This window comes from Strongylocentrotus purpuratus, unplaced genomic scaffold (genome assembly GCF_000002235.5).
Source record: "Strongylocentrotus purpuratus isolate Spur 01 unplaced genomic scaffold, Spur_5.0 spur5_scaffold_21, whole genome shotgun sequence".
Classification (NCBI taxonomy): domain Eukaryota; kingdom Metazoa; phylum Echinodermata; class Echinoidea; order Camarodonta; family Strongylocentrotidae; genus Strongylocentrotus; species Strongylocentrotus purpuratus.
The window spans coordinates 28,039,245-28,064,908 of NW_022145607.1; the positions used below are offsets into that span (position 1 = coordinate 28,039,245).

Genomic DNA, 25,664 nt, shown 5'->3' on the forward strand with positions numbered 1-25,664 from the left:
GTAATGGCATTTTAAAGAAATTGCCCGGTGGCCGGCCGATGATCGGCGGGGCATCTGCGGGTGTCTCGTAGTCCAAAATTCCGCCCCCCCCCCACTCAGTGTTATTTAGGGTACGCATATGCTTGTTCCCTCTTTTTGAAAGCACCCCCTATCTGAGGACTGCCAACATTTCCGAACCCCCCTTTCGCGGGCTTTTCACGGGCTTTTCCTGCCTCGGAGACCCCCCTTAATCATGAAAAATACTCAATGTACCCCCCTAAATTCGGAATAATTTCTCAGGAGTCCAAAGAGATGAGAGAAAAAAAGAAAAAACACCCCCTTTTTAAAGAAATCTCCGGGTAAAAAGTTAATACACCCCCCCCCCCCTTTTTTTTTTACAATTCTCGGGCCGGACTTTGTCGCACGAAAAGTACCCCTTTACCGGACATTTTGGTAACACGCATGGGGTCCGCCCGTTCTCGGAGTGGGGGGGGGGGGGGGGGGGGGGGGGGGGCAAAATACGCTCCGGGCGGGCGCCGCCCGATCACTGATCTAATCGAGCGTTCGCCGTCTAGCGATTTATGTCAAAATTCGAAGCCGCTAGGCTCATCAGGCTGCCGAGCTGGCGCTGCCCGAACGCCGACTGATTTTTAACTCGCCGCCCAGTGGCCGACTGATCTCCCAGCCGCGATCGGGCGGCGACTAGCCTTCGACCGCTCGGCAGCCTTTGGCCTAGCAGCTTCGATTTTTGAGCGTATTTTGGGCTGCGGATTTAAACGTGAAAAGTGAGCAGGCGCCGCCCGAATTTCACCTCCGCGATTAAATTTCAGCGGCGACCGAGCGATGCCCTAAAACAAACGGTACGTGCCCGGGCGGCCGCCGCTTGGTGCCCTGGCGAAATTGGCTAAAATTAGCCGCCCGGCCGCCAAGCAGGCTACTTGTTGGGGTAGTGACCATAAGGGAGAAAGGAATTGAGTCGAGAGTCAAACAAACTGAGATTCATGCATACAGACGTGTCAACATAATTTCAACAATGCAGCTGACCGGCAACGACGCATACATTCTTGCATTTGTGTTTAAACATTTAATTTTCTACTTTTCTTTAAAAGGTGGAATTGGTTTGACTGTCTAGTGGGGTATAAATATATCTCTTCTTTTTTTTTTGAAAATTGAGAAAATGACCAAAACGTCGCGAGCATAAGTCAGGACTGATGGCTTTTGAGTCAGCACAACAGTTTCCCCCGGATAAGCTATTCTAACCTCTGCCACCAACATTTAGATTATATTACCTTTTCTCCTAATGTATAACAATACCACAGTCGATATTTTTGTCCACTGTTTCCCACAATGCATCACATGAAATCGACTCAACACCGGTGTCGTTAGGTGGCGCTGTGGATTATGAGTCCACCGTATTATCCTGTCATTCAGCTTCAGCAGTGCATAATTCCCAGGAACAGTAGCACACTGCACCTGGGTAGAAAGAGGCAACTACATTAAGGCTGCGATGAGTACTCGAATACCCGCATTGTTGACAACTACTCGAGTACGATTTGTCGTACTCGAATACTCGGCCGCCATTTTTTGCTGTTGCTGTTGTTGCCCGGTCACCTGGCACTGTCCTGGCCGACACTTAGCCTGCATGGTACCGTGGTTAAAAATGTTTCCCAGCTCAATCACTGTCAACTGACCACTCAGAAACTGGGACCAAATGTCCGGATTTCCTGTTTGGACTCGGAGGAAACGTAGGGTGCGTTTAAGCTCAATTTTGAAGGCAGAATGAGCGAATTGAAACGCTCATCGTAATCGCAGTTCCACGGTGTACTGTTTATGCTCACTTCTCTGGCTCCTCCAGGCAATTCTGGCTGGGTGGCCTTGCAGCTGGATTCGCAAAACTGCACTGCGCATGCTACGTAGACCCACTAGAGGTCAGTGCGTTGACCCCATTTAAACGCGTTTATAAATGATTGTGCGTTTATGCTTCCCCAGAATCGCCGATCGTAAACGCACCTTTTTGTAAGTTTACGATCGGCGATTACGATCGCCGTTTTTCGGTGATTCTACAAAAATGAGAAAGGACGCAACCGTGTTTTGAACTAAACGCGTAACAGATGCCTCATTCTGGCCAGAAAAAGCTGAGCATAAACGTACCCATCTTTGGTTTTTAAAACAGCATTGTTACTAGCTATTATTATTAGTGTTAAATCGGCGCCTTCAACTGCAACTCGAAGTAAAATCGCGTGAGACGGACCTGGGATGGTCTACCGTAGTATGGTGGTGGCCAAAAAAACAAAAAAAGCAAACGTGTAACTGATGTCGCCGGCCGGCCTGGCTATATAGCTGGCAAAACAAATTTCTCTAGACGAGAATGTCACGAGGTGTTGCGTTACGAAGATCTGCTAGGGAACATCGAAAACAACCTTTCAGTAGATTTCGCGCCAAAGTCCGATAAGAACGTTTCATCACCGAGTAGATGATCACATTACACAGAGGATTAAGAAGCAGGGGCCAGCACACCAACGCCCTGATGATGATCGAAACGTCGTGGGTTACCATGGAACGATATATTTTGCATATTGTGAAGGGTGCCCATGCCGCGACGTAGGTACCCGTCACCAAAAGCGTCATGCGTATCGCTTTGTGGTTGACATTCTTCTTCACCACGAGAGGCCTTTCGTCCGGTAAGTCCGGCTCGTCGCTCCCGGCTGCTTTGAGGATTCGAGGTGTGAGTTCCTGGGCCTGAATACGTCTCACGTGTCTCCTGCTTATGCAAATGATCCGTGCGTACATGATGGCCAGGATGGGAATGAGAGACCAGACACAAAGTGAGAAGATCGCGAGCGAGTACGCGATGAAGCTCGGTTCGTAGAAAGTTATGTTGCAGATGCCCAGTTTGGAGTACTGAATGATTCTCGGTCCTAGGGGGTTCACGAATGTTACGATGAGAAAGACTAATGCCTCAACGATGCACGAACTGGTGGCGATGATGACAGCTTTTCGCCGATCCATGATGGCCATGTAGCGGAGGGGAGAGGCTATACTGAAGAAGCGATCCAGATTGAGGAGCAGCAAACTAGCGGAGGATAGACCGGCGACTAGCGTCAAACCGAAGCCAAAGATCTTGCAGACGACATCTCCGAAAGGCCAATCACCAACGATGGCAGAAGGCAAAGCTGGAAGGATAACGACACCGAGAAGAATATCAGCAGAGGACAAACAGTTGTAGAAGACTTTACTGGCTTCGTTGATGTCAGGTAGGCGAGGGATGACGACGAGGTTCAAGATGTTGGTGGATATGATCAGGACGGCGAAAATGAAGACGACCAGGCCATGAAGAATATAGATAAGTCTCTTGTCGTCGTCATCCTCCTCCCCCGTCGACCTAAGGGTGTCGTTCAGCGTATCCATGTCTGGTTAGATCTGCAGCGAAAAGGATGCAGGCCTACGATAAAATAATCAGTAATTTCTTAGTATAATGACAAAAGTAATACTTATCGCCTACACTACGCGCAGCCCGGACAAGCACTTCTCTCTCTCTCTCTCTCTCTCTCCCTCTCTCTCTCTCTCTCACTCTCTCTCTCTCTCTCTCTCACTCTATCTCTCTCTCTCTCATCTCTCTCTCTCTCTCTCTCTCTCTCTCTCTATCTTTCACTCCCTTCCTCCTCGATCATCTTTCTCTCCCTCCGTATCCCCCTTCTCTCTGTCTCTCTCCCCCTCTCTCCCTTCCGCTCATCTTACAGCCCCTTTACTCTCTCCTCCAATAACATGATTCTATAATTGTTATAAGCTACCGAAATCCTCCCCTCAGAATGTCGAAACTTAGCGATTTAAAGATCTTTCTCAAACCATGCAGGTTCAGAATATGACATTCTCAACGACTGAATCCCAAACATTAATTAAAGAAAACCACCGTGCCAAAGCTGTTTTGTCTGCTCTCACATTATATATTTGGCATCATCTTAAATTAAGTCTATCGCTGTATTACAGCTTCCATTATGACATCATGATTCGTATACAAGATTTTAATCTGGAGTGTAAACATGAGTTGTCATAATGAATATAGCTTGGTTTGATGTCATCACAAAGCAGAGAGAGAGAAGTCAATGGTGTGATGATTGCTGACATAATTCCCATTTCGATGAAATCAAATTTTGAAGGAAAAGAAATCTTTTATTTACCTGTTTGAGACGTGGAGAGGATGGCAAGAGAGACACCAAAATACAAGGATGTTCTTTTCGTGTAGCACAATCAGAAACAAACTAAAAAATCATAAATGTATTTGAATCCTGCTTTCACTTTTGCTTCGCTTTCAGATGGAGAAGGTAAATAATATTGGGTAGATCTATAGGGAAACTATTGAAGAGACGCTTAAAATGCACCATTCGTGTCCAAAGAATAAAATAGCAGAAAATGAATTTCCCATCACTTTTACACCAAAAAGTCAATTTGTAACAGATACGAATATCCCTGTGCATCAAGCGACACTAAAGAATATGTTTGTTTAAATGTCCGTTTTTTAAACTGACATCGAAGAATGGATAAATGAATATTAAATCATATCCGCATCTCCGAGAATCATTCCACCAACGATATTGACATTTTTCCTGCATTAAACCAACACAGCAAAATAATGTCGTCTGTAACGAAGTGAAAAGGGTTCTCCAGAATTTTGTTGATCCTGACAAGTCATGCACAACTGGAAAGTGCGACACCAGCGCCCCAAAAGTAATAATAATAACAAGAAGAGTAAGAGCACACGTGCCATGTTCATCTACCCGAATCATCGAGTTAATTAGCGCCTCAGACACATCGCCAAACCGATCCCAAACCGACTGATTCTTGACTATTCCGATTAATATTTTATTCGGTCTTTTATCGGTGTTGTCCGCGGGACTGGGATGATTGTACGCAATTGATTCGACCGCCAAAATGAAAGAAATAACGAAGTATCAAAATGGAGCGCAAAATAATGATTGCGTTGGTATCAATTTTTGTGGGATGTTAAGTTGGTTCTGATAAAAGCAAAACAATGAGAGAAACTCAAGTAAGTGAAAGTTGAGCGAAAACAAAAAATAAACAATCAAAAATAAGAAAGTTATGAATATTTGAAGGTGCGATCAATCAAACACAAATTGGCAACTCTGTGACGTATCTAAACGGATATCGCTCAAACTTGTATTAATATTGTTATTCTCATTTTGTTTGCTTTTATTAAGACCAAGATAATATCAAGATGGACTTCCTCTTTAAGGGCTATAGTGCCACTGGGGGGAATTAATACACTGTAAAACTTGTTGTCATGTTGTGTGAGAATTATGAAATGGCAAGAGGGTGCAAGGAAAAGAAGTCGATATGATTAGTTTGATAATCAGGGGATATCCAGACTTTGGCACTGGAAAGGGCCAAATTTTCTCAGGTTACTGTGATTCATAAACTTTTAATAAGCAAAACACATGTTGACTCCAGTGGTTTGCGTTTAGGGGCGGGATAGGGGTCGCTAAAAATGACTTATTTTGGGAAGGAAAAAAGGTAAGTCTTTCCATTTGTCTACTTTTCGCGCTTTACGGAGATCGAGAAAGAGAGAGAAAGAGAGAGAGAGAGAGAGAGAGAGAGAGAGAGAGTGAGAACCAAATCACTTGTGACCCAATGCTCGCAGAAGAAGAGGACAAACACTGCCCTCTCTTTTGAATGTTAGTATAATTCGATCTCTTTATTCAATCCGAGGCGTGATTATGGATCAATGAAGAATAGTAATGAAGAGAAAACAGGGAAAACAGCTACAAATTTGACTGAACCTTGTATCTTGATGTGAATAAAGACGAAAACCTTACTCCATTATCAATATAATGTATCCTGTATTTTTCTGAAAATTTTCTTTTAGTTCAAAGTTTAATTATCACACCAACGTTATTCGTATTAAATCTATCTAAAATTAAGTAACTATTTAATTAAAATTTTCAATTTATATTAAAATAATTATAATTACAAATTATTTTGGTTAACATTTGTCGAAAATATTTTTTATTTACAGCGCTCATAATTACCCAGCAAGCAATGATCGACCTCAAGATACTCCAATATCATCAACCCAACTCTAGTTTGGCTACCCGTTTCGGTGCTCACAACATTCAAGGAATTCCTTTTTACCGGTACCCATTTAAAACGTGGGTAGAGAGTGGCAAATGTAGATTATTGCCTTGCAAAAGACACCAGTGCCGCGCCATTTAGGGGGTAGTATAGTTGATGACGGAATATCTATTTAAAGATTATTACAGTGTCTTTTCTGTTGGCGAAACTACAAATAGGATGAATGATATTTTGACAAGAGGCGTTACCCCCCCCCCCCCCCCCCATTGAAAAACTAGGCCGTACGTATAACCCTACTCCTAAACCAAACCTAAAACCTTGTTGCATTCCCAATTCAAAACGATAAAAACCCTGGAACAAATGTCACGGGGTTCAATTTTGTCAATTCAATTCAATTCAATTTATTTCTCCACAAAATCAATGCCAAAGATAGGAAAATTCATGAAATGAAAGACATACATACAATACAATAAAAGAACATGTACAGCACATAATAAAGCGAATCCATATGGAACAATGTATGTTTTAAAAATGATTTGTCGAGGACTACCCCGAATAATAATTTTAAAAATTGTACAAGTAAAAGTAAATATAAGGTTGAATGATAAGGTGGTACCATTTACGAGAAAGAAGAGGGAGAAAATATCAAAGACAGGGTCGAAGGTCAGATCACAAGGGTTGGATATGTTCATGAAAGTTTCTTTTCAAGATTTTGATGTCATCTCTAGAGATAACAATTGGTGCTGTTTCATTTCAACTTTTTTTAGCCGCTTTTTCTTTATTGCTATTCTTCGGTGATCCATCACATGCCTAAGATTGAATAAGGAGATCGAATAAGGCGTATCCGGACACCTACCCCCTGGACATTCACCCCCCGGATAACCACCCCCAGTCAACTACCCACTAGGACAACTACCCCTAGGGCAACCACCCTCTAGGACGACTACCCTCAGGACAACTCCCCTAGACAACTACCCCCAGACAACTACCCCCTAGGACAACTACCCCCTGGACATTCACCCCCCGGATAACCACCCCAGTCAACTACCCACTAGGACAACTACCTCTAGGGCAACCACCCTCTAGGACGACTACCCTCAGGACAACTACCCCCAGACAACTACCCCCTAGGACAACTTCCCCCAGACAACAACCCCCGGACAACTACCCCCTGGACAACTACCCCTAGGGCAACCACCCTCTAGGACGACTATCCTCAGGACAACTACCCCCAGACAACTACCCCCTAGGACAACTACCCCCAGACAAGTACCCCCTAAGATAGTTGTCCCGGGGGTAGTTGTCCTAAAGGGTAGTTGACTGGGGGTAATTATCCGGGTTGGTTGTCCAGGGGGGTAAGTGTCCTAGAACCCGAATAAGGATAATGAGATTAACTATACTAAAATTCACAAGAGAGGGCAGTGTTAGTCCACTGCTTCTGCGAGTATTGGGTCACAGATGATTTGGTTTGAGGAAATAATAGCCTCTGTCCTCCCCACAACCACCCCCCTCTCTATCTCTTCTCTCTTCCCCCTCTTTTTTACTTTCTCTCTTCCCCCCCCCCCCTCTATATCTTTCTCTTCTCTCTTCCCCATCTCTCTTTCTCTCTCTCACATAATTCTGTTTTATTTTTTATGTGTTATCTTGCTTATTATTTTTCTTTTTTTAAATTCTGTTTTGCGCTGCTGCACTTCCCGCTGTTCCAAATATATCATTTGATAATCAAGTTAAATCCACGCTAACGCTGATATCGTTGAAGAATAATGACATGTCGACACCAAAAAAACAATTAACTCTAAGTGTATGCCACTTTTTTTAATAGCAGTTGGTGAATCTCATTAATATTTTAAGTCTAACCAATCGAGGGACATTACTAATGAAATAAATGGCACCTTCGACATATTGCAATACATATACACCAATTTCGATGGATCTATCTGGATTGAGAGAAAAATTCGGATTTCCAAGTAAAAATGATACAGAACTTGAGATATATTTAATTTGAAGCCCAGATGAACTGTTTAATATTCTTTCTTCCTTTAGCAGTAAGATATACAAACAGCCGATTCTTGATACAGCCGATTGTTATTATACAGCAATGCATTATTCATTCACTAGGCGTATTTATTATGCAACTAGATCTTTTAGTTCATATTGTTTGAAGTTCAAAATGAATATTCCATATTACAACTACGAGAATACACTTATCTTGCCATGTTCTATGTGAATCATGTTCTCCCGACTGCATGAGCTCCTGTACTCAAGGCCTACTTTACAACAACAAAAATTGTTTTCACTCTACAAATTAAGGACCTCAAGCTTATAGGTATTCCTTGAATGAGTTCACATTTTACTTTAAACATGAATTTCGGCAGTATTACATTTACATTACTCCCCTGATGTGAACATCACTCTCTCTCTCTCTCTCTCTCCTCTCCTCTCCTCTCCTCTCTCTCTCTCTTCCTCTCTCTCTCTCTCTCTCTTACATTTTCCCCTCTTTAAACACAATTAGATGGGGAGGGCAACGTGTCCCCGTACTTCCCAAATATGTTACCTCCTTCGAACGTTAACACCAACGAAAACAGGCCAATAACCCTATTAAATTGCATTTCCACAATCAACGACTAATCAACAACAACATAAATAAACTGGGTTATGAATTATTGCCTCATTTTGCTTAGGGGCAATCTGTTTACGCCGTCGTTCATAACACATAGCCCTTCATCATCAATTTGAAGAGGAAGAAGAAACAAAACTAGGCCAGTGCCACGTTTATATTTGAAACCTGTCTCCAAAAAAAAAAAATGAGTTGATGACTTCTCCCATTTCCAATAAAATTTCGTTGGGATTAATATTTCATTTGTCTCATTTCTTGTTCCGAAGCTTTCGAAATAATGATGGATTGGATTTTGTTGTACTCAGAATTGAGGAAAAAAATTATTATAAGTAAATTGCGATGGTTATTGGTAGGTCACTTGATGTTCTAATGCGAGCTTCCAAAGTAATGTGTTAGGGTAAAAGATTGGATTTACAATCAACTTAGCTCGCGGGTCGACATCCTTCAACCAGTTTAGCGCAGCCAAACGCAAATCACCGATCGAAATTACCAAATAACCAAAGTGGTCCGAACTGTGTAAATCCATTAAATGGAATTAATTGTTTTGAGATCAGCGCACATTTTCATATTGAATTCGGATGTCAAATCCCACTATTCAATTGATATGACCAAAATATTGGCCTGATTTTGGATAAAAAATCAATGCACATAGTCATTTTGGGCCAATATGTGACCGAAATTACCAAATAGTTGCTGTTGGGGAACAATGTGACTACTTTTTCCAGCACCAGGACCCTGTTGCATAAAACTTGTAATGAATAATAAGTATTAAACGATAAGCTACTGAAATCGTGGCATTTGATTGGTTGAGAGTAAAATTTGTCACCGAAATTTAACAGTTGTTATTGGTAGCAAGTTTTATAAAACAGGGCCTAGATCACAGTTTTACATTGAATAGGTACTTCAAAATCTCCTGCTGATAATAACAATCGGAAGTAACCCCTATAATGGTCATTTTTGAGATTCAAGATTCAAGATTCAAAAGATTTCATTTCTCATGTACAATAAAAAACAATGATAATTGATATTACTGTAATTTGATATAAGTAAATTACACAAAATATACAATGAAACAAGACAAAGATAGTAATGACATTTTAAAGAAATTGCCCGGTGGCCGGCCGATGATCGGCGGGGCATCTGCGGGTGTCTTGTAGGCCAAAATAGGCTCGGTGCCCGGGTGGGCGCCACCCGGGCACTGACCTAATCGAGCGTTCATCGTCGAGCGATTTATGTCAAAAATCGAAGCCGCTAGGTCAAAGGCTGCCGAGCTGGCGCTGCCCGAACGCCGAATGATTTTTAACTCGCCGCCCAGTGACCGACTGATCTCCCAGCCGCGATCGGGCGCCGAATAGCCGGCGACCGCACGGCAGCCTTTGGCCTAGCAGCTTTAATTTTTGAGCGTATTTTGGGCGGCGGATTTAAAAGTGAAAAGTGAGCAGGCGCCGCCCGAATTTCAACTCCGCACTTAAATTTCAGCGGCGACCGAGCGATGCCCTAAAACAAACGGTACGTACCCGGTCGGCCGCCGCTTGGTGCCCTGGCGAAATTGGCTAAAATCAGCCGCCCGGCCGCCAAGCAGGCTACTTGTTGGGGTTGTGACCATGAGGGTGAAAGGAATTGAGTCGAGAGTCAAACAAACTGAGATTTATGCATACCGACGTGTCAACATAATTTCAACAATGCAGTTGACCGGCAACGACACATACATTCGTGCATTTGTGTTTAAACATTTAATTTTCTGCTTTTCTTTTAAAAGGTGGAATTGGTTTGACTGTCTAGTGGGGTATAAATATATCTCGTTATTTTTTTTGAAAATTGAGAAAATGACCGAAACGTCGTGAGCATAAGTCAGGACTGATGGCTTTTGAGTCAGCACAATTTACCCCGGATAAGCTATTCTAACCTCTGCCACCAAAATTTGGATTATATTCCCTTTTCCCCTAATGTATAATAATACCACAGCTGATATTTTTGTCCACTCTTTCCCCACAATGCATCACGTGAAATCGACTCAACTCCGGTGTCGTTAGACTGCGCTGTGGATTAAGAGTCCACCGTATTATTCTGTCATTCAGCTTCAGCAGAGCATAATTCCCTTCCAGGAACAGTAGCACACTACACCTGGGTAGAAAGAGGCAACTACATTAAGGCTGCGATGAGTACTCGAATACTCGCATTGGTGACAACTACTCGAGTACGATTTGTCGTACTCGAATACTCGGCCGCCATTTTTGTTGTTGCTGTTGTTGCCCGGCCACCTGGCACTGTCCTGGCCGACACTTAGCCAGCATGGTACCGTGGGTAAAAATGTTTCCCAGCTCAATCACTGTCAACTCACCACTCAGAAACTGGGACCAAATGTCCGGATTTTCTGTTTGGACTCTGAGGAAACATAGTATTATTTTTATTAAATCGGTGCCTTGAACTGCAACTCGAAGTAATATCGCGTGAGTTTTCAGAGACGGACCTGAGATACTTCTACCGTAGTATGGTGGTGGCCAAAAAAACAACCAAAACGTGTAGCTGATGTCGCCGGTCGGCCGGGCTATATAGCTGGCAAAACAAATTTCTCTAGACAGGAATGTCACGAGGTGTTGCGTTGCGAATATCTGCTAGGGAACATCGAAACAACCTTTCAGTAGATTTCGCTCCAAAGCCCGATAAGAACGTTTCATCACCGAGTAGATGATCACATTGCTCAGAGAATTGAGGAGGACTGGCCAGCACACCAACGCCCTGATGATGATCGAAACGTCGTCGGTTACCATGGAAATATATATTTTGCATATTGTGAAGGGTGCCCATGCCGCGACGTAGGCACCCGTCACCAAAAGCGACATGCGTATCGCTTTGTGGTTGACATTCTTCTTGACCACGAGAGGCCTTTCGTCCGGTAAGTCCGGCTCGTCGCTCCCGGCTGCTTTGAGGATTCGAGGTGTGAGTTCCTGGGCCTGAATACGTCTTGCGTGTCTCCTGCTTATGCAAATGATCCGTGAGTACAGGATGGCCAGGATGGGAAGGAAAGACCAGATAAAAAATGAGAAGATCACGAGCGAATACGCGATGAAGCTCGGTTCGTCGAAAGTTATGAAGCAGCCGCCCAGTTTGGAGTACTGAATGATTCTCGGTCCTAGGGGGTTCACGAATGTTATGATGAGAAGGACTAATGCCTCAACGATGCACGAACTTGTGGCGATGATGATAGCTTTTCGCCGATCCATGATGGCCATGTAGCGGAGCGGAGAGGCTATACTGAAGAAGCGATCCAGATTGAGGAGCAGCAAACTAGCGGACGATAGACCGCCTGCTAGCGCCAAACCGAAACCAAAGATCTTGCAGACAATATCTCCGAAAGGCCAATCCCCAACGATGACAGAAGGCAAGGCGGGAAGAAGAACGACACCGAAAAGGATATCAGCAGAGGACAAACAGTTGTAGAAGACTTTACTGGCTTCGTTGATGTCAGGTAGGCGAGAGATGACGATGAGGTTCAAGATGTTGGTAGAGATGATCAGGATGGCAAAAATGAAGAAGACCAGGCCTTGAAGAATATAGATAAGTCTCTTGTCGTCGTCATCCTCCTCCCCTTTAGAACCAAGGGTGTCGTTCAGCGTCTCCATGTCTGGTTAGATCTGCAGTGAAAAGGATGAACGATGAAATTATCGGTAATTTCTTTATATGAACTTATTACAAAAGTATATATCGCCTACACTGCGCGCAACACTAACAAGCACTGCTCTCTCTCTCTCTCTCTCTCTCACTCCCTTCTATCTCATCTTTCTCTCCCTATGTTTTCCCCTTCTCTCCGTCTCTCTCCGTCTCCCTCACTTCCTCCCTTCTTTGAGCCCCTTTCCTCTCTCTGCGAAAGCCATGATCCGATAATTGTTATAAGCTACTGGAATCCTCAAATTTGATTGGCTATGGGCAGATTTGTCGTAGAAGGGCTGCTTTATGGGATCGCCTTGGGCCCTGTTTCACAAAACTTGATATCAATTAAAGTTACCAGCTACTGTTATAAGCTACTGGATTCATGGCATCTGATTGGCTGAGAGCAAATTTGTCATAGAAATTTAGCAGTTGTTATAGATAACAAGTTTTATGAAACGGGCCCCAGCAGGAGTGTCAAGTCTGACAGACATGATCTATACAAGAACCCACTATTATTATTATTATTATTATGATGATAAAGCGCCCAGAGATCTGATTACTGCCTGGTCCATTGAATAAAAACAAACAAACCAGCAACAACAATATGTTTTGTTTCTGTCTACGGATAAAATGCGATCCAATAACAAACAACTCAATGCGAGACGAGAGGAAATGGACATAACTATGTTTCTAAAGCATTTTTAGAGTAATTAATAAAAGCTACTGAAATTGTACCATTTAAAAGGCTGTTAGCAAATTTGTTATAGAATGTTGACACTTGCTACTGATAATTAGTTTTTTTTTAATGAAGTTTGGTCTAGATTTAACAGTTGCTTGTGGGCGCTCGGGCATACCTCATGTCTGAGGCTTGTGGGGATGGCGTGGTTTAGTGGGTCGCTAAAAAATAGTTATGTTTCACGATCCCAAAGATTAATTGAAGAAAACCACTGCAACTGCCAAACCTGGTTTGTCTGCTCTCACATTATATATTTGGCATCATCTTAAATTAAGTCTATCGCTGTATTACAGCTTCCATTATGACGTCATGATTCGTATAAAAGATTTTAATCTGGAGTGTAAACATGAGTTGTCATAATGAATATAGCTTGGTTTAGTGTCATCACAAAGCAGAGAGAGAAGTCAATGGTGTGATGATTGCTGACATAATTCCCATTTCGATGAAATCAAATTTTGAAGGAAAAGACATCTTTTATTTACCTGTTTGAGACGTGGAGAGGATGGCAAGAGAGACACCAAAATACAAGGATGTTCGTTTCGTGTAGCACCTTAGAAACAAACTGTATTTGAATCCTGCTTTCACTTTTGCTACGCTTTCAGATGGAGAAGGCAAATAATATTGGGTAGATCTATAGGGAAACTATTGAAGAGACGCTTAAAAAAGTCAATTCGTAACAAATACGAATATCCCTGTGCATCAAGCGACACTGAAGAATATGTTTCTTTAAATGTCCGTTTTTTAAACTGACTTCGAAGAATTGATAAATGAATATTAAGTCATATCCGCATCTCCCAGAATCAATTCACCAACGATATTGACATTTTTCCTGCATCAAACAAACACACTAGACCTCATGTACAAGATCCAAAACGACACAGTAGCCATCAATGCACACCATTACACAGCACCCATGATTGCCAGCAACACACGACAGTATCACTCAAAGAAGTTGCTGGCTATCCCATCCCGCACCCAGCTCTACCAGAACTCATTTTTCCCTCGGACAGTAACTGCGTGGAATGCACTTTCAAAGATCACCCTTGACGCTACTTCACTGGAGGGCTTCAAGGGAGCGCTTCCACCAAGCATCTAGACCAAGAACTAGATAGATTATTATTCCTCAGCACTACATCCTGACTTATGGATCCTGCTGAGTATCGTCGTAGAAGTAGAAGTAGAAGTAGACAATGTCGTCTGTAACTAAGTGGAAAGGTTCTCCAGAATGATCTGCCTGTATATAAACAATGAATTTGTTAATCCTGACAAGTCATGCACAACTGGAAAATGCGACGCCAGCGCCCCAAAAGTAATAATAATAACAAGAAGAGTTCAGTTCAGTTTATTTTATTTGTGCACAGCACCAACCCAGCCAAAGGCTGTTCTTCTATTGGTCCGTGCGAGTAAGAGCACACGTGACATATTCATCTACCCGAATCACCTAATTAATTAGCGCCTCAGACACATCGCCAAACCGATTCCAAACCGACTGATTCTTGACCATTCCGATTAATATTTTATTCGGTCTTTTATCGGTGTTGTCGCGGGACTGGGATGATTGTACGCAATACAATATTGATTCGACCGCCAAAATGAAAGAAATAAAGAAAAATGAAAATGGAGCGTAAAAAAATGATGGCGTTGGTATCAACAATTGTGGGATGTGTAGTTGGTTTTACATGATCAACTTTTTCTGATCGATTTCACACCGTTTTTGTTGTCACAATGCAATTACTCAACTTTATCTTTAACATCATCATAATTCTATATGAAAACGATCGAAACTATTTTCGAAATAAATCAACTGAAAAAGGGCAATTTCAATACTCGATTGCACGTCTCAAATTATGTTCGGATTAATCAGTGCGTCATTTCGATATTCTTCTTCTTCTTCTATGTGCCATATCCTGAGACGTTGGCGACCATGGAGTGCCACAACTCTCTATCCCATATTCTATGAAGTAATTCATTCTCCCCGAGATCAATTCCACATTCAGAAATCACACTCCTTAAGCTACTTATCCACATAATGCTCCTTCTACCCCTACTCCTCCTCCCCTCGATTCTTCCAGTCAGTGCAAGATTTTCCAAACCATTCTTCCGTATAACATGGCCCAAGAAGCTCAGCTGTCGACCTCTTATATTATTCAGAAGCTTTCGTCTTGTTCCTGCCATGGCAAATACTTCATCATTAGAAACTCTTTCTGTCCATGAAATTCTTAGCATCCTTCTCAGGAACCATACTTCACAACTTTCCAGTCGCTTTCTTAGGTCTGATGTCAGGGTCCAAGCTTCACATCCATACATTACAACTGGATACACGCAGGCGCGGATCCACGGGGGGGGGGCCGACGGGCCTGCCCCCCCCCCCCCGAAAAAAAGGAAAGGAAAGGAAAGGAAAGGAAAAGAAAGGAAAGGAAAGGAAAGGAAAAGGGAAGAAAGAAGGGCTAAAACACGAGTTAGGAGTGGACCCAGGGCCCTCACCTATCCGTATATAGGCAAAGATACCGCGGTTCAGCTGGACATGCGCCGAGCGTTGGGTTGTTTTCAGGTCAAAACTAGCCCTAATTCGTGTTTTAGGCCTATATATTATGATAGAAACAAAATGCCGATGATCTCTCTACACTAGGGCGTACAAGTTACAACGTTCAAAAGTATTTCAGGACTCGGTTAACTTCAGGTCCATCTGTCAAATCATCATGCAGTTACACAGTGTACAGGATCCGCGGTATGGCGGGGCTCGAGCCTCCCCCCCCCCCTCTTATTTGAAAAAGTATTTTAAAGAGAAAAAGAAAGAAACCAACCAAGGGCAAGGCCCCTGCAAAATGCGAGACCACATATTTTATCTACATAAAAGCGCGACTTAGCAAACGTAATTAAGGAAAAAAGCACGAAAAAATAGCAAATGCGAAAAGTAAAAACACGGGGGCATCGTGAAGCATGTCGGCAAAGCTTCCAAATTCGGCAGTTCGCGGATTCATAAAATTAGTTCCGTAAAAGTGGTCGTAAAAGCCTGATTTATTCAGAAAATTACCCATTTTTATCGCCAGAATCTGGGTAAAAACACTGCATTCAGTTGAACAGGTGCAGAGAAGACGACCTGTCAGTCTAAATTTTTCTTTATAATCTGCCCATAATATTTATTATATGTAAATTATACCGAATAAAATTAGTCTCATGCACATCGTTTATTAGTGTCACAGATTGGTTGTTACTGTTACACTATATGGACAGATTGGATAGATGCGTAAATCATTAAAAATTAAAATCAGTATACGATGCGAAAAGGATTCTTCTCCAGCATCCGGAAACCAACCTGGGATTTGTGTTGTGTCCTGCAGGAAGTAATTACTCACCTCTTTTGCATAATGTGTGCGTGAGATTTGGTTCTTTCTTATACGTGCCCCTTTTCATCTCCGATGAGTGCATGCCCTTATTAAAATTTGAGAGGTGCCCCCTTTAACTCTGTAATAAGTGCCCCTTTTCATCTCTGATTAGTGCCATTTTTCTTCTGAAAATTGCACTTTTTCCGTTGTCATAAGTGCCTATTTTCATCTCTGGTGAGTGCCCCTTATTAAGTGCGAGGAGTACCCCATTTTCACCTCTGGTAATTCCCCTTTTTACTTTGACATGTGCTCTTTTTCATTTCAAATAAGTGTCATTTTCCCCTTTGGATATGTGCCCCCTTTTCCTTTCCCCATAAAAAGTGCTCCTAATTTAAAGGGATTAAGAGGAACTTTTCTTTAATTTCACCCAAGTGTGGCTCGCTACGCTCGCTCGTATTTAAAGTTGATATAATTATGGTTCATATTAAAGATCTTTTCAGTCTTTCATGATTAGATTGTGCTTAAAACCCCATCAGGATTTTTTTTTCTTCTTTATAAGATGTAATTTTTTTCACTGCGACCTCACAAATCCAAATTTTTTGCTCGCTCGCTTCGCTCGCTCGCAAAAATGATTCTTACCATCACAAACCAACTACAAGGTAAATGTGTGATGCTTGAACAGTATGGACCATGTTAAGAGATTAACAGACATTTAAATCATCCCTGTAATCACATTGTAGGGGTATATACCAATGTCTAAAAAAAAACTGTAAATTTTCGCTTTGAGGTGCCCCTTAGTAGGTGCCCCTTTCTCCCGGAAAGTGCCCTTTATTGTTGATGCCCCCCACATCCTTTGAATGACCTCACTTGCCCCTGGCCTGCTCAAACCTCCGAGCTTCCAGGGGCGCCGCCCCCTGGACCCTACGCCAACTTTACGCTACGCTCTACCTGTTCATAAATACTTTAGCCACCCCCCCCCCCCCTACTTTGAAAAATGTTCACCGGGGCCTGATGTGAGGTGTTAAAGCTGCAGCCCGAATCAAGTTATTGCTGTCTGCCCATCACAACTGCTGCAATAGTCTTGTACTGACTGATTTTGACAATCAAGTGATACCCGAGGTATTAGGAATCTGTACCGTGTCAATTGTGGTTGTCAACATTGTTGCAATTGAAGATCTTGTTTAGAAATGAAATAAAAAGGATAAAAGATATACTTTATGGACTCTTGATCTTGATGAGGGAATCATTGCTTTGTTTAGTTATACATATATCAATATTAAACACTTACACCTAGAGGCAGTGTCGTACGCAGGATTTTTTCAAGGGTGGGTTTTAACATTTTGAAATCGGGCCAAAATTTCGCAAGACTCAGCCAGCCGCTGAATAAGCGGGGGGGGGGGGGGGGGGGGGGGGGGGGGGGGGGGGGGGGGGGGGGGGGGGGGGGGGGGGGGGGGGGGGGGGGGGGGGGGGGGGGGGGGGTAAGAGGACACTTTTTTTGGGTCCCAAAAATTTTCGCGGGGGTGGTAAGAGGACATTTAAACAAAACAAAACAATCGCCGAAGGGGGGGGGTTGTTCTAAAATACACACATAAAAAAAAACTAAAGGGGGGTGGGGGTTTAACCCCAAACCCCCCCCCCCCCTGCTTACGCACCTGGCTACAGGTACCGGTGCCATGAATACCAGTGTCCTAAAGACTTTTTGTCACAACGGGGTACTATGCGGACTGCACACATAGTCCCGATTTTTGTGTTTACAGTCTTTTCCTCCTATCATAAATTTATGCTGGAAAAAGTCACAGATTTTAAATGATATCCTGGCAAAAAGTATACACAAATCGCACAAATTGAGTTTACAAATTCGATTTTTCTTCAGCTTTTCAGGGGGACACATCCCCCCTCAGACTCCCCCTGTCCGCGTAAGCGCGGAAAGCGGCGCTGATGCGCCGCTCAATATTTTCTCACAAATGGCCCCCCCCCCCCCCCTCGACGCCGGCTGGATCCGCCCCTGGATACACGTAGCAATTGAGTACGCGGAGTCTCGTTTTCATCTTCAGCTTCTTATTCTTTAGGATGTTTTCTAACTTGGAGAAAGTTGATTTTGCAAGTGCAATCCTTCTCTTGATTTCTTGCTCGCCTCTTGCATCTTCTGTAATTGTAGTCCCGAGGTATTAACAGAGGTGGCTTGCTTTATTTGATTGTTGTTGATCTTAAGAGAGCATGGTTAACCCCCTTCTTTGAAATTACCATGCATTCCGTTTTCTTGTAATTTAATGATAATCCTCATTTGTCACTTTCTCTGACGACAACATCCAAAAGTCGCTGCAGGTCCTTCTCCAATTCTGCGATATTCACGCATTTCAAAAGAAAGGTGACGCCCTCCGTTACTGACATTGCGTTAGGTTTGTATTTTTTAGATACATTTTCGAATGTCGTTGCTAACGTGTTATCTTATCTTCTTTTTTTTTTGGGGGGGGGGGTGCGGGGGGAATGGAGTTGATTGTTATATGACAAATTGAAATTGCGTGAAATAAGAAATGGCCATCGGAGCTTGCCTTTAAATAATCATTTAGGAATCGTCTTCATTGTTGATTTCCACTCGTCTGCACTTGAGGCCTCGTTCAGATATGATGCGCCTTAACCGCTGCGGTATTTTATGATGACATAGAGTGTAAGACGGTTCACATTTCCGTATCTCATAACAATTAGCTCAGTGAGTCCTTTGTTGCGCGCAGTTGCCATTCATTGACACATTAATTTATTTAAAAACGAGGTTTACCGCCCTATATCTGATAAGCTATAGACATATTAGGAGGCTTATTAACGAACAAAATAACAAAATGCCAACTGTGGATACTTCATTAATGACGTAAAAAATATACATGCGCGTTGCCTATACAACTGCGTTATCAAAAAGGTCTCACGCGCACATTAATTTTGTCAGGTGTGCGCACATAGTACTTGACGTGGCCCAAGGCGCTAGCACAGCGCCAATCAACAAACAAACAAGGCGGGAAAATTTTAGGGTGCTAAGCCGCCGGGATGAAGTCTCAAATTAAAGACGAGCAAGTTAACACCCTTTCCAAGAGCCTTCCATCCCTTTTCCCCTTCATATCAACATTATTAAGATGGCAACTGTCCCGAGCAGAAAATAGCATGGTAACGGATAAGGCGTAGGAACTAGAAAGGAGTTTAACTAATGGTGATGTGACCAAAGTTCGGATACCTTTAGAACCAAGCCAAATGACTTATGGAATATGGGCATGGTGGTGTGGTCGTTCCATAATTATCACCATCACCCTTGACGCTACTCCTCTGGAGGGCTCCAAGGGAGCGCTTCCACCCAGCATCTAGACCAAGAACTAGATAGTTTATTCCTCAGCACTACATCCTGACTTTTGGAACCTGCTGAGGTTCGTCGTAGAAGTAGAAGTAGAAGTAATTCGCGCATGACGTATCTTGCCAGGTATTAAACGGATATTGCTCAAACTTTAAATAATTTGGTTATTCTTATTTTTCTGCTTATATTAGAACCAAACAAATATCAGAGTGAACTTCCCCTTTCAGGACTCTAGTGCCACATGGGGGAAATTAATACAACCAAAGAGATACCAGCTAAACTTTCTGTCAATGTTGTGTGAGAATTATGAAATGGCAAGAGGGTGCAAGAAAAAGAAGTCGATATGACGAGTTCGATTTAGGCGTGAGACTATGCTGCACCAATCTAGACTTGATTGGAAGTAAATGCTCCAACAAAAAAACGAGCACAGATAGAGAGAGGGGGAAGAGAGAGAGAGAGGGTGGAAGAGAGAGAGAGAGAGAGAGAATTAGAAAGAGAGAGAGGGGTTGAGAGAGAGAGAGAGAGAGAGGGGGGGAAGAATGTGTTGTGTTATGATGTTGTGTTGAAGGGCATCATGATCATGGGGGAGGGGGGGGGGTGAGGGGATGACAAAATTGTGAATTATTAACAAAGCAATCGATCAGGTGAGGGTACGGGAGGAATCTTCTTCTCTTTGGAGGGTTCTTTTCCCCAACTACCTTTTTTATTTTTCTATCCCTCTTCTTTTTTCATTCCTTCTTTCCTTTCATGTTTTCTTTTCTTTTTTGTTCCCCCCCCCCCCTCCTTCTGCCATTCCATTGCGGGGAGGGAGGGAGGGGGTGAACTAAATGGAAGTTAAATTGCATTTAGTACAGCTTTTAACTACAGCATCCTACATTGAAATACACAAGGGATGTCAACGTTTGCAATTAGCGTTCAAACAATTTCGTTGCCAAGCAACAGGACATGGCCGATTTCACCGTACCTTAATGCTAGATTGGTTTTCGGTGTCAACATGTTAATATTTCAACGATATCAGCATTAAGATGGATTGAACTTATAAATTAACAAATTATTAATATGGAATAGCAGATCAAACAGAATGTATTTCTTTTAAAGCAAAAAAATGAGCAGGACAAAACATCAACAATCGAACATAATTATGTGGGACAGAGAGAAGTGCAGCGGCAACAACCAAATAAAGAACAAAAACAGACGAAATCTGGGAAGCAAGTAAAATCTGTTCCGAATTCATTTCGTTATTGATTATTTCTGCATGTTATATCCTCTCTGCCCGAGATTTCGTTTCCTGTACGTTTTAATTTTTCATGAACCAATCCAAATCAAATTAGTGAATTTCGGAAAGGGGTATTTTTTAAATTTGCTAGTACGAAAAAAAAAATCTCCACTTACTAAGCGAGAGAAAAGGAGAGAGAGGGAAGGGTGAAAACTAAAGAGGGAAAGAGAGAGAGAGAGAGAGAGAGAAGGAAAGAAAGACGGATCGGGAAAGAGAGAGAAAGAGAGAGAGAGTGAGAACCAAATCACTTTTGACTCAATGCTCGCAGAAGAAGAGGACAAACACTGCCCTCTCTTGTGAATTTTAGTATAATTCGATCTCCTTATCCTTATTCGATCTCCTTATTTATTCCAAAGCGTGATATACCGGGCGTGATATAAATCAGTCAAGGATAGTAATGAAGAGAAAACAGCTAACAATTTGACTGAACCTTGTATCTTGATGTGAATAAAGACGAAAACCTTACTCCATTATCAATATAATGTATCCTGTATTTTTCAGAAAATTCAGTTTTTCTTTTAGTTCAAAATCCCACCAACGTTATTCGTATTAAATCTATGGAAAATTAAGTAACTATTTAATTAAAATCTTCAATATATTTTAAAACCATTGTAATTTCAAATTGTTTTGGTTATCAATTATTGTCGCAATGTTGCTTATTTACGGCGCTCATAATTATCCAGCAAGCACTGATCTTGTGGTGGTGGTTATTTTACTTGACTGCTAAGAAAGTATAAATGCTTGTTAGTAAGCAACCAGACGGCCGACGGCTTTAGGTCCTCTCCGAGGGACCTGGTAATGAGGATTTATCGAGCTCAAGATGATCCAATATCATCCCAACTCTAGCTTGGCTACCCGTTTCATCGGTGCTCACATCATTCAAGGAATTCCCTTTTACCGGTACCTATTCAAACACCTGGGTTGAGAGTGGCAAATGTAGATTAATGCCTTGTAAAAGGACGCCAGTGCCGCGCCAGTAAGGGGGCAGTATAGTTGATGACGGTTTATCTGTTTAAAGATGATTTGAGTGTCTTTTCTGGTGGCGAAATCTACATGATATTTTGACGAGAGGCGTTACCCCCACACCCCCCCCCCCCCCAATTGAAATACTAGGCCGTACACCTATAACCCTACTCCTAAACCAAACCTAAAACCTTGTTGCAACCCTAACCCAAGACGATAAAAACCCCGGAACAAATGCCACCGGTTTCAATTTTGTCTATTCAATTCAATTCAATTTATTTCTCCACAAATGCCAAAGATAGGAAAATTCATACAATGAAATACATACATACAATTTAATTAATGAGCATGTACAGCACATATAAAGCGACACCATATGGAACAATGTGTGTTTTAAAAATGATTTGTCCGAGGACTACCCGAATAATAATTTTAAAAATTGTACAAGTAAAAGTAAATATAAGGTTGAATGATAAGGTGGTACCATTAACGAGAAAGAAGAGGGAGAAAATATCAAAGACAGGTTCGAAGGTCAGATCACAAGGGTTGGATATGTTCATGAAAGTTTCTTTACAAGATTTTGATGTCATCTCTAGAGATAACAATTGGTGCTGTTTCATTTCAACTTTTTTTTAGCCGCTTTTGCTTTATTACTATTCTTCAGTGATCCAACACATGCCTCACATTGAATAAGGAGATCGATTAAGGATTAAAGGAGCTAATAAGGATATCCGGACACCTACCCCCTGGACATTCACCCCCCGGATAACCAAGCCCAGTCAACTACCCCTAGGACAACTATCCCTAGGGCAACCACCCTCTAGGACGACTACCCTCAGGACAACTACCCCCAGACAACTACCCCCTAGGACAACTACCCTCGGACAACTACCCCCAGACAAGTACCCCCTAAGATAGTTGTCCCGGGGGTAGTTGTCCTAGAGGGTAGTTGACTGAGGGTATTTATCCGGGTTGGTTGTCCAGGGGGTAAGTGTCCTAGAACCCGAATAAGGATAATGAGATTAACTTTACTAAAATTCACAAGAGAGGGCAGTATTAATCCACTGCTTCTGCGAGTATTTGGTCACAGATGATTTGGTTTGAGGAAATAATAGCCTCTGTCTGTCCTCCCCACAACCACCCCCTCTCTCTCTCTCTCTCTCTCTCTCTCTCTCTCTCTCTCTCTTTCCCCCTCTTTTTTTACTTTCTCTCCCCCCCCCCCTCTCTCTCTCTCTCTTTCTCTTCTCTCTCCCCCATCTCTCTTTCTCTCTCTCACATAATTCTGTTTAATTTGTTGATGTTTTATCTTGCTTATTATTTTTCTTTTTTAAAATTCTGTTTTGCGCTGCTGCACTTCCCGCTGTTCCAAATATATCATTTGATAATCAAGTTAAATCCACGCTAACGCTGATATCGTTGAAGAATAATGACATGTCGACACCAAAAAACAATTAACTCTAAGTGTATGCCACTTTTTTTAATAGCAGTTGGTGAATCTCATTAATATTTTAAGTCTTAACAATCGAGGCAATTTCATTACTAATGAAATAAATGGAACCTTCGACAAAATGTTATACATTACATAATACATCAATTTCGATGGGTCTATCTGGATTGAGAGAAAAATTCGAATTTCCAAGTAAAAATGATACAGAACTTGAGATATAATTAATTTGAAGCCCAGATGAACTGTTTAATATTCTTTCTTCCTTTAGCAGTAAGATATACAAACAGCCGATTCTTGATACAGCCGATTGTTATTATACAGCAATGCATTATTCATTCACTAGGCGTATTTATTATGCAACTAGATCTTTTAGTTCATATTGTTTGAAGTTCAAAACGAATATTCCATATTACAACTACGAGAATACACTTATCTTGCCCTGTTCTATGTGAATCATGTTCTCCCGACTGCATGAGCTCTTGTACTCAAGGCCTACCTTACCAAAAAAGCCTTGTTCTCTCTTTATCAATTAAGGACCTCAAGCTTCTAGGCATTCCTTGAATGAGTTCACACTTTACTTTAAACATGAATTTCGGCAGTATTACATTTTCATTACTCCCCTGATGTGAACATCACTCTCTCTCTCTCTCTCTCTCTCTCTCCTCTCCTCTCCTCTTCTCTGAGTCCTCTCCTCTCTCTCTCTCTCTCTCTCTCTCCTCTCCTCTCCTCACCTCTCCTCTCCTCTCTCTCTCTCTCTCTCTCTCTCTTCCTCTCTCTTTCTTCCTCTCTCTCTCTCTTTAAACACAATTAGATGGGAGGGGATTGTCTCCCCGTATTTCCCATTGCTACATATATGTAACTTCCTTCGAACGTTAACACCAACGAAAACAGGCCAATAACCCTATTAAATTGCATTTCCACAAACAATGACTAATCAACAACAACATGAATAAACTGGGTTATGAACAAAATGCCTCATTTTGCTTAGGGGCAATCTGTTTACGCCGTCGTTCATAACACATAGCCCTTCATCATCAATTTGAAGAGGAAGAAGAAACAAACGAGGCCATTGCCACGTTCCTATTTGATACATGTCTGCTAAAAAATAAAAAAAAAAATTGAGGTGATGACTTCTCCCATTTCCAATGTTTTTCTCGATGGATTAGTATTACATTTTGTCTCATTTCTTGTTCCGAAGCTTTCGACATGATGGATTGGATTTTGTTTTACTCAGAATTGAGTGCTGAAAATAAAAGGGTTGTAAGAAAACATAAGTAAAGGTAAAAATGGCAACATGATCGTAATCACTTGCAGGTCTCAAAAGCGAAGTGTTTGTAGCCCATGGGACATTAATACAGCTATTCAAATTAATTATGCGAGTATAGAAAAAAGATCCTAAACTTAACCTACGGAAAGGTCTAATTTGCACTCGTGATTAGACTAAACAAATTATGGGAGACATTTACATAGTTCAGAGTACGAGCAAGAACCTTGTTGGAATAATTAAAGAACACACGAAACCGAATCCAATGCACGAACTGCAGACGAGCGCCCCGACACTAAACCATCCCACCCCACCGCCACAAATAAATGCATCCCAACAGCCAGAACGCAAACCGCACACACTACGTGCCGCCAGGCAGGAAGGCATTAATGCTTGTCTCACCTAGCAACAAAGAACGTACGCCATTCAACCGACCTCCGAAACACAATCACCCACAATGAGCAGGCGAAAGAACAAACCTGTAACGAGGCAGCCAACAAAGATCCGCGCACCAAACCCGATTAAATCACGAAAAAGGACCATTCAATCACCGACACAAGTCATGTGAAATAGTCCGCACCATCCAATAACATTGTGTACATTCTATCTACGCAGGACACCCATGAATACCTTAAAATTAGTTATAGATGTATTTACACAAATAAAGGCGCATGCGTGAAAAGTACTAATAATTACAAATATACCCTTGAAACGCAGGCCTTACACATTGGGCAGGTTTTATTTGCTTTTATAAATTATCATTGATGTGATTGAAAATAGAAAGATATGACATTATGAAACATGTAATCCAAATTGTCTCAAGCAGAAGCATATTTATCACCAACATCTTGGGTGTTCGATGTGACAAATGGCTTATTACACCATAATAACAATATGCATAATTTATTGAGCAATATGCTTTGCAAATCATAATTTAAATTGTATACATGTTTATATTTCAACATTTTTAAATTTGTGGCT

General features: G+C 42.0%; 2 protein-coding genes across 2 annotated transcripts; both read right to left on the reverse strand.

The window, feature by feature from the left end:
• Nucleotides 1-2,337: 2,337 nt before the first annotated feature.
• On the reverse strand, nt 2,338-3,387 carry LOC115927934 (beta-1 adrenergic receptor-like). The gene has a single exon (XM_030994301.1). The coding sequence runs from the start codon at nt 3,385-3,387 to the stop codon at nt 2,338-2,340; it is 1,050 nt and encodes a 349-aa protein (XP_030850161.1).
• A 7,911-nt stretch (nt 3,388-11,298) lies between these two features.
• Nucleotides 11,299-12,306, reverse strand: LOC100892374 (beta-1 adrenergic receptor-like). Its single transcript, XM_003727452.2, has one exon. The coding sequence runs from the start codon at nt 12,304-12,306 to the stop codon at nt 11,299-11,301; it is 1,008 nt and encodes a 335-aa protein (XP_003727500.2).
• Nucleotides 12,307-25,664: the final 13,358 nt, after the last annotated feature.

Coding starts and splice junctions, on each gene's coding strand:
- LOC115927934 (XM_030994301.1), bottom strand. CDS start 3,387: ATGGATACGCTGAACGACACCCTTAGGTCGACGGGGGAGGAGGATGAC.
- LOC100892374 (XM_003727452.2), bottom strand. CDS start 12,306: ATGGAGACGCTGAACGACACCCTTGGTTCTAAAGGGGAGGAGGATGAC.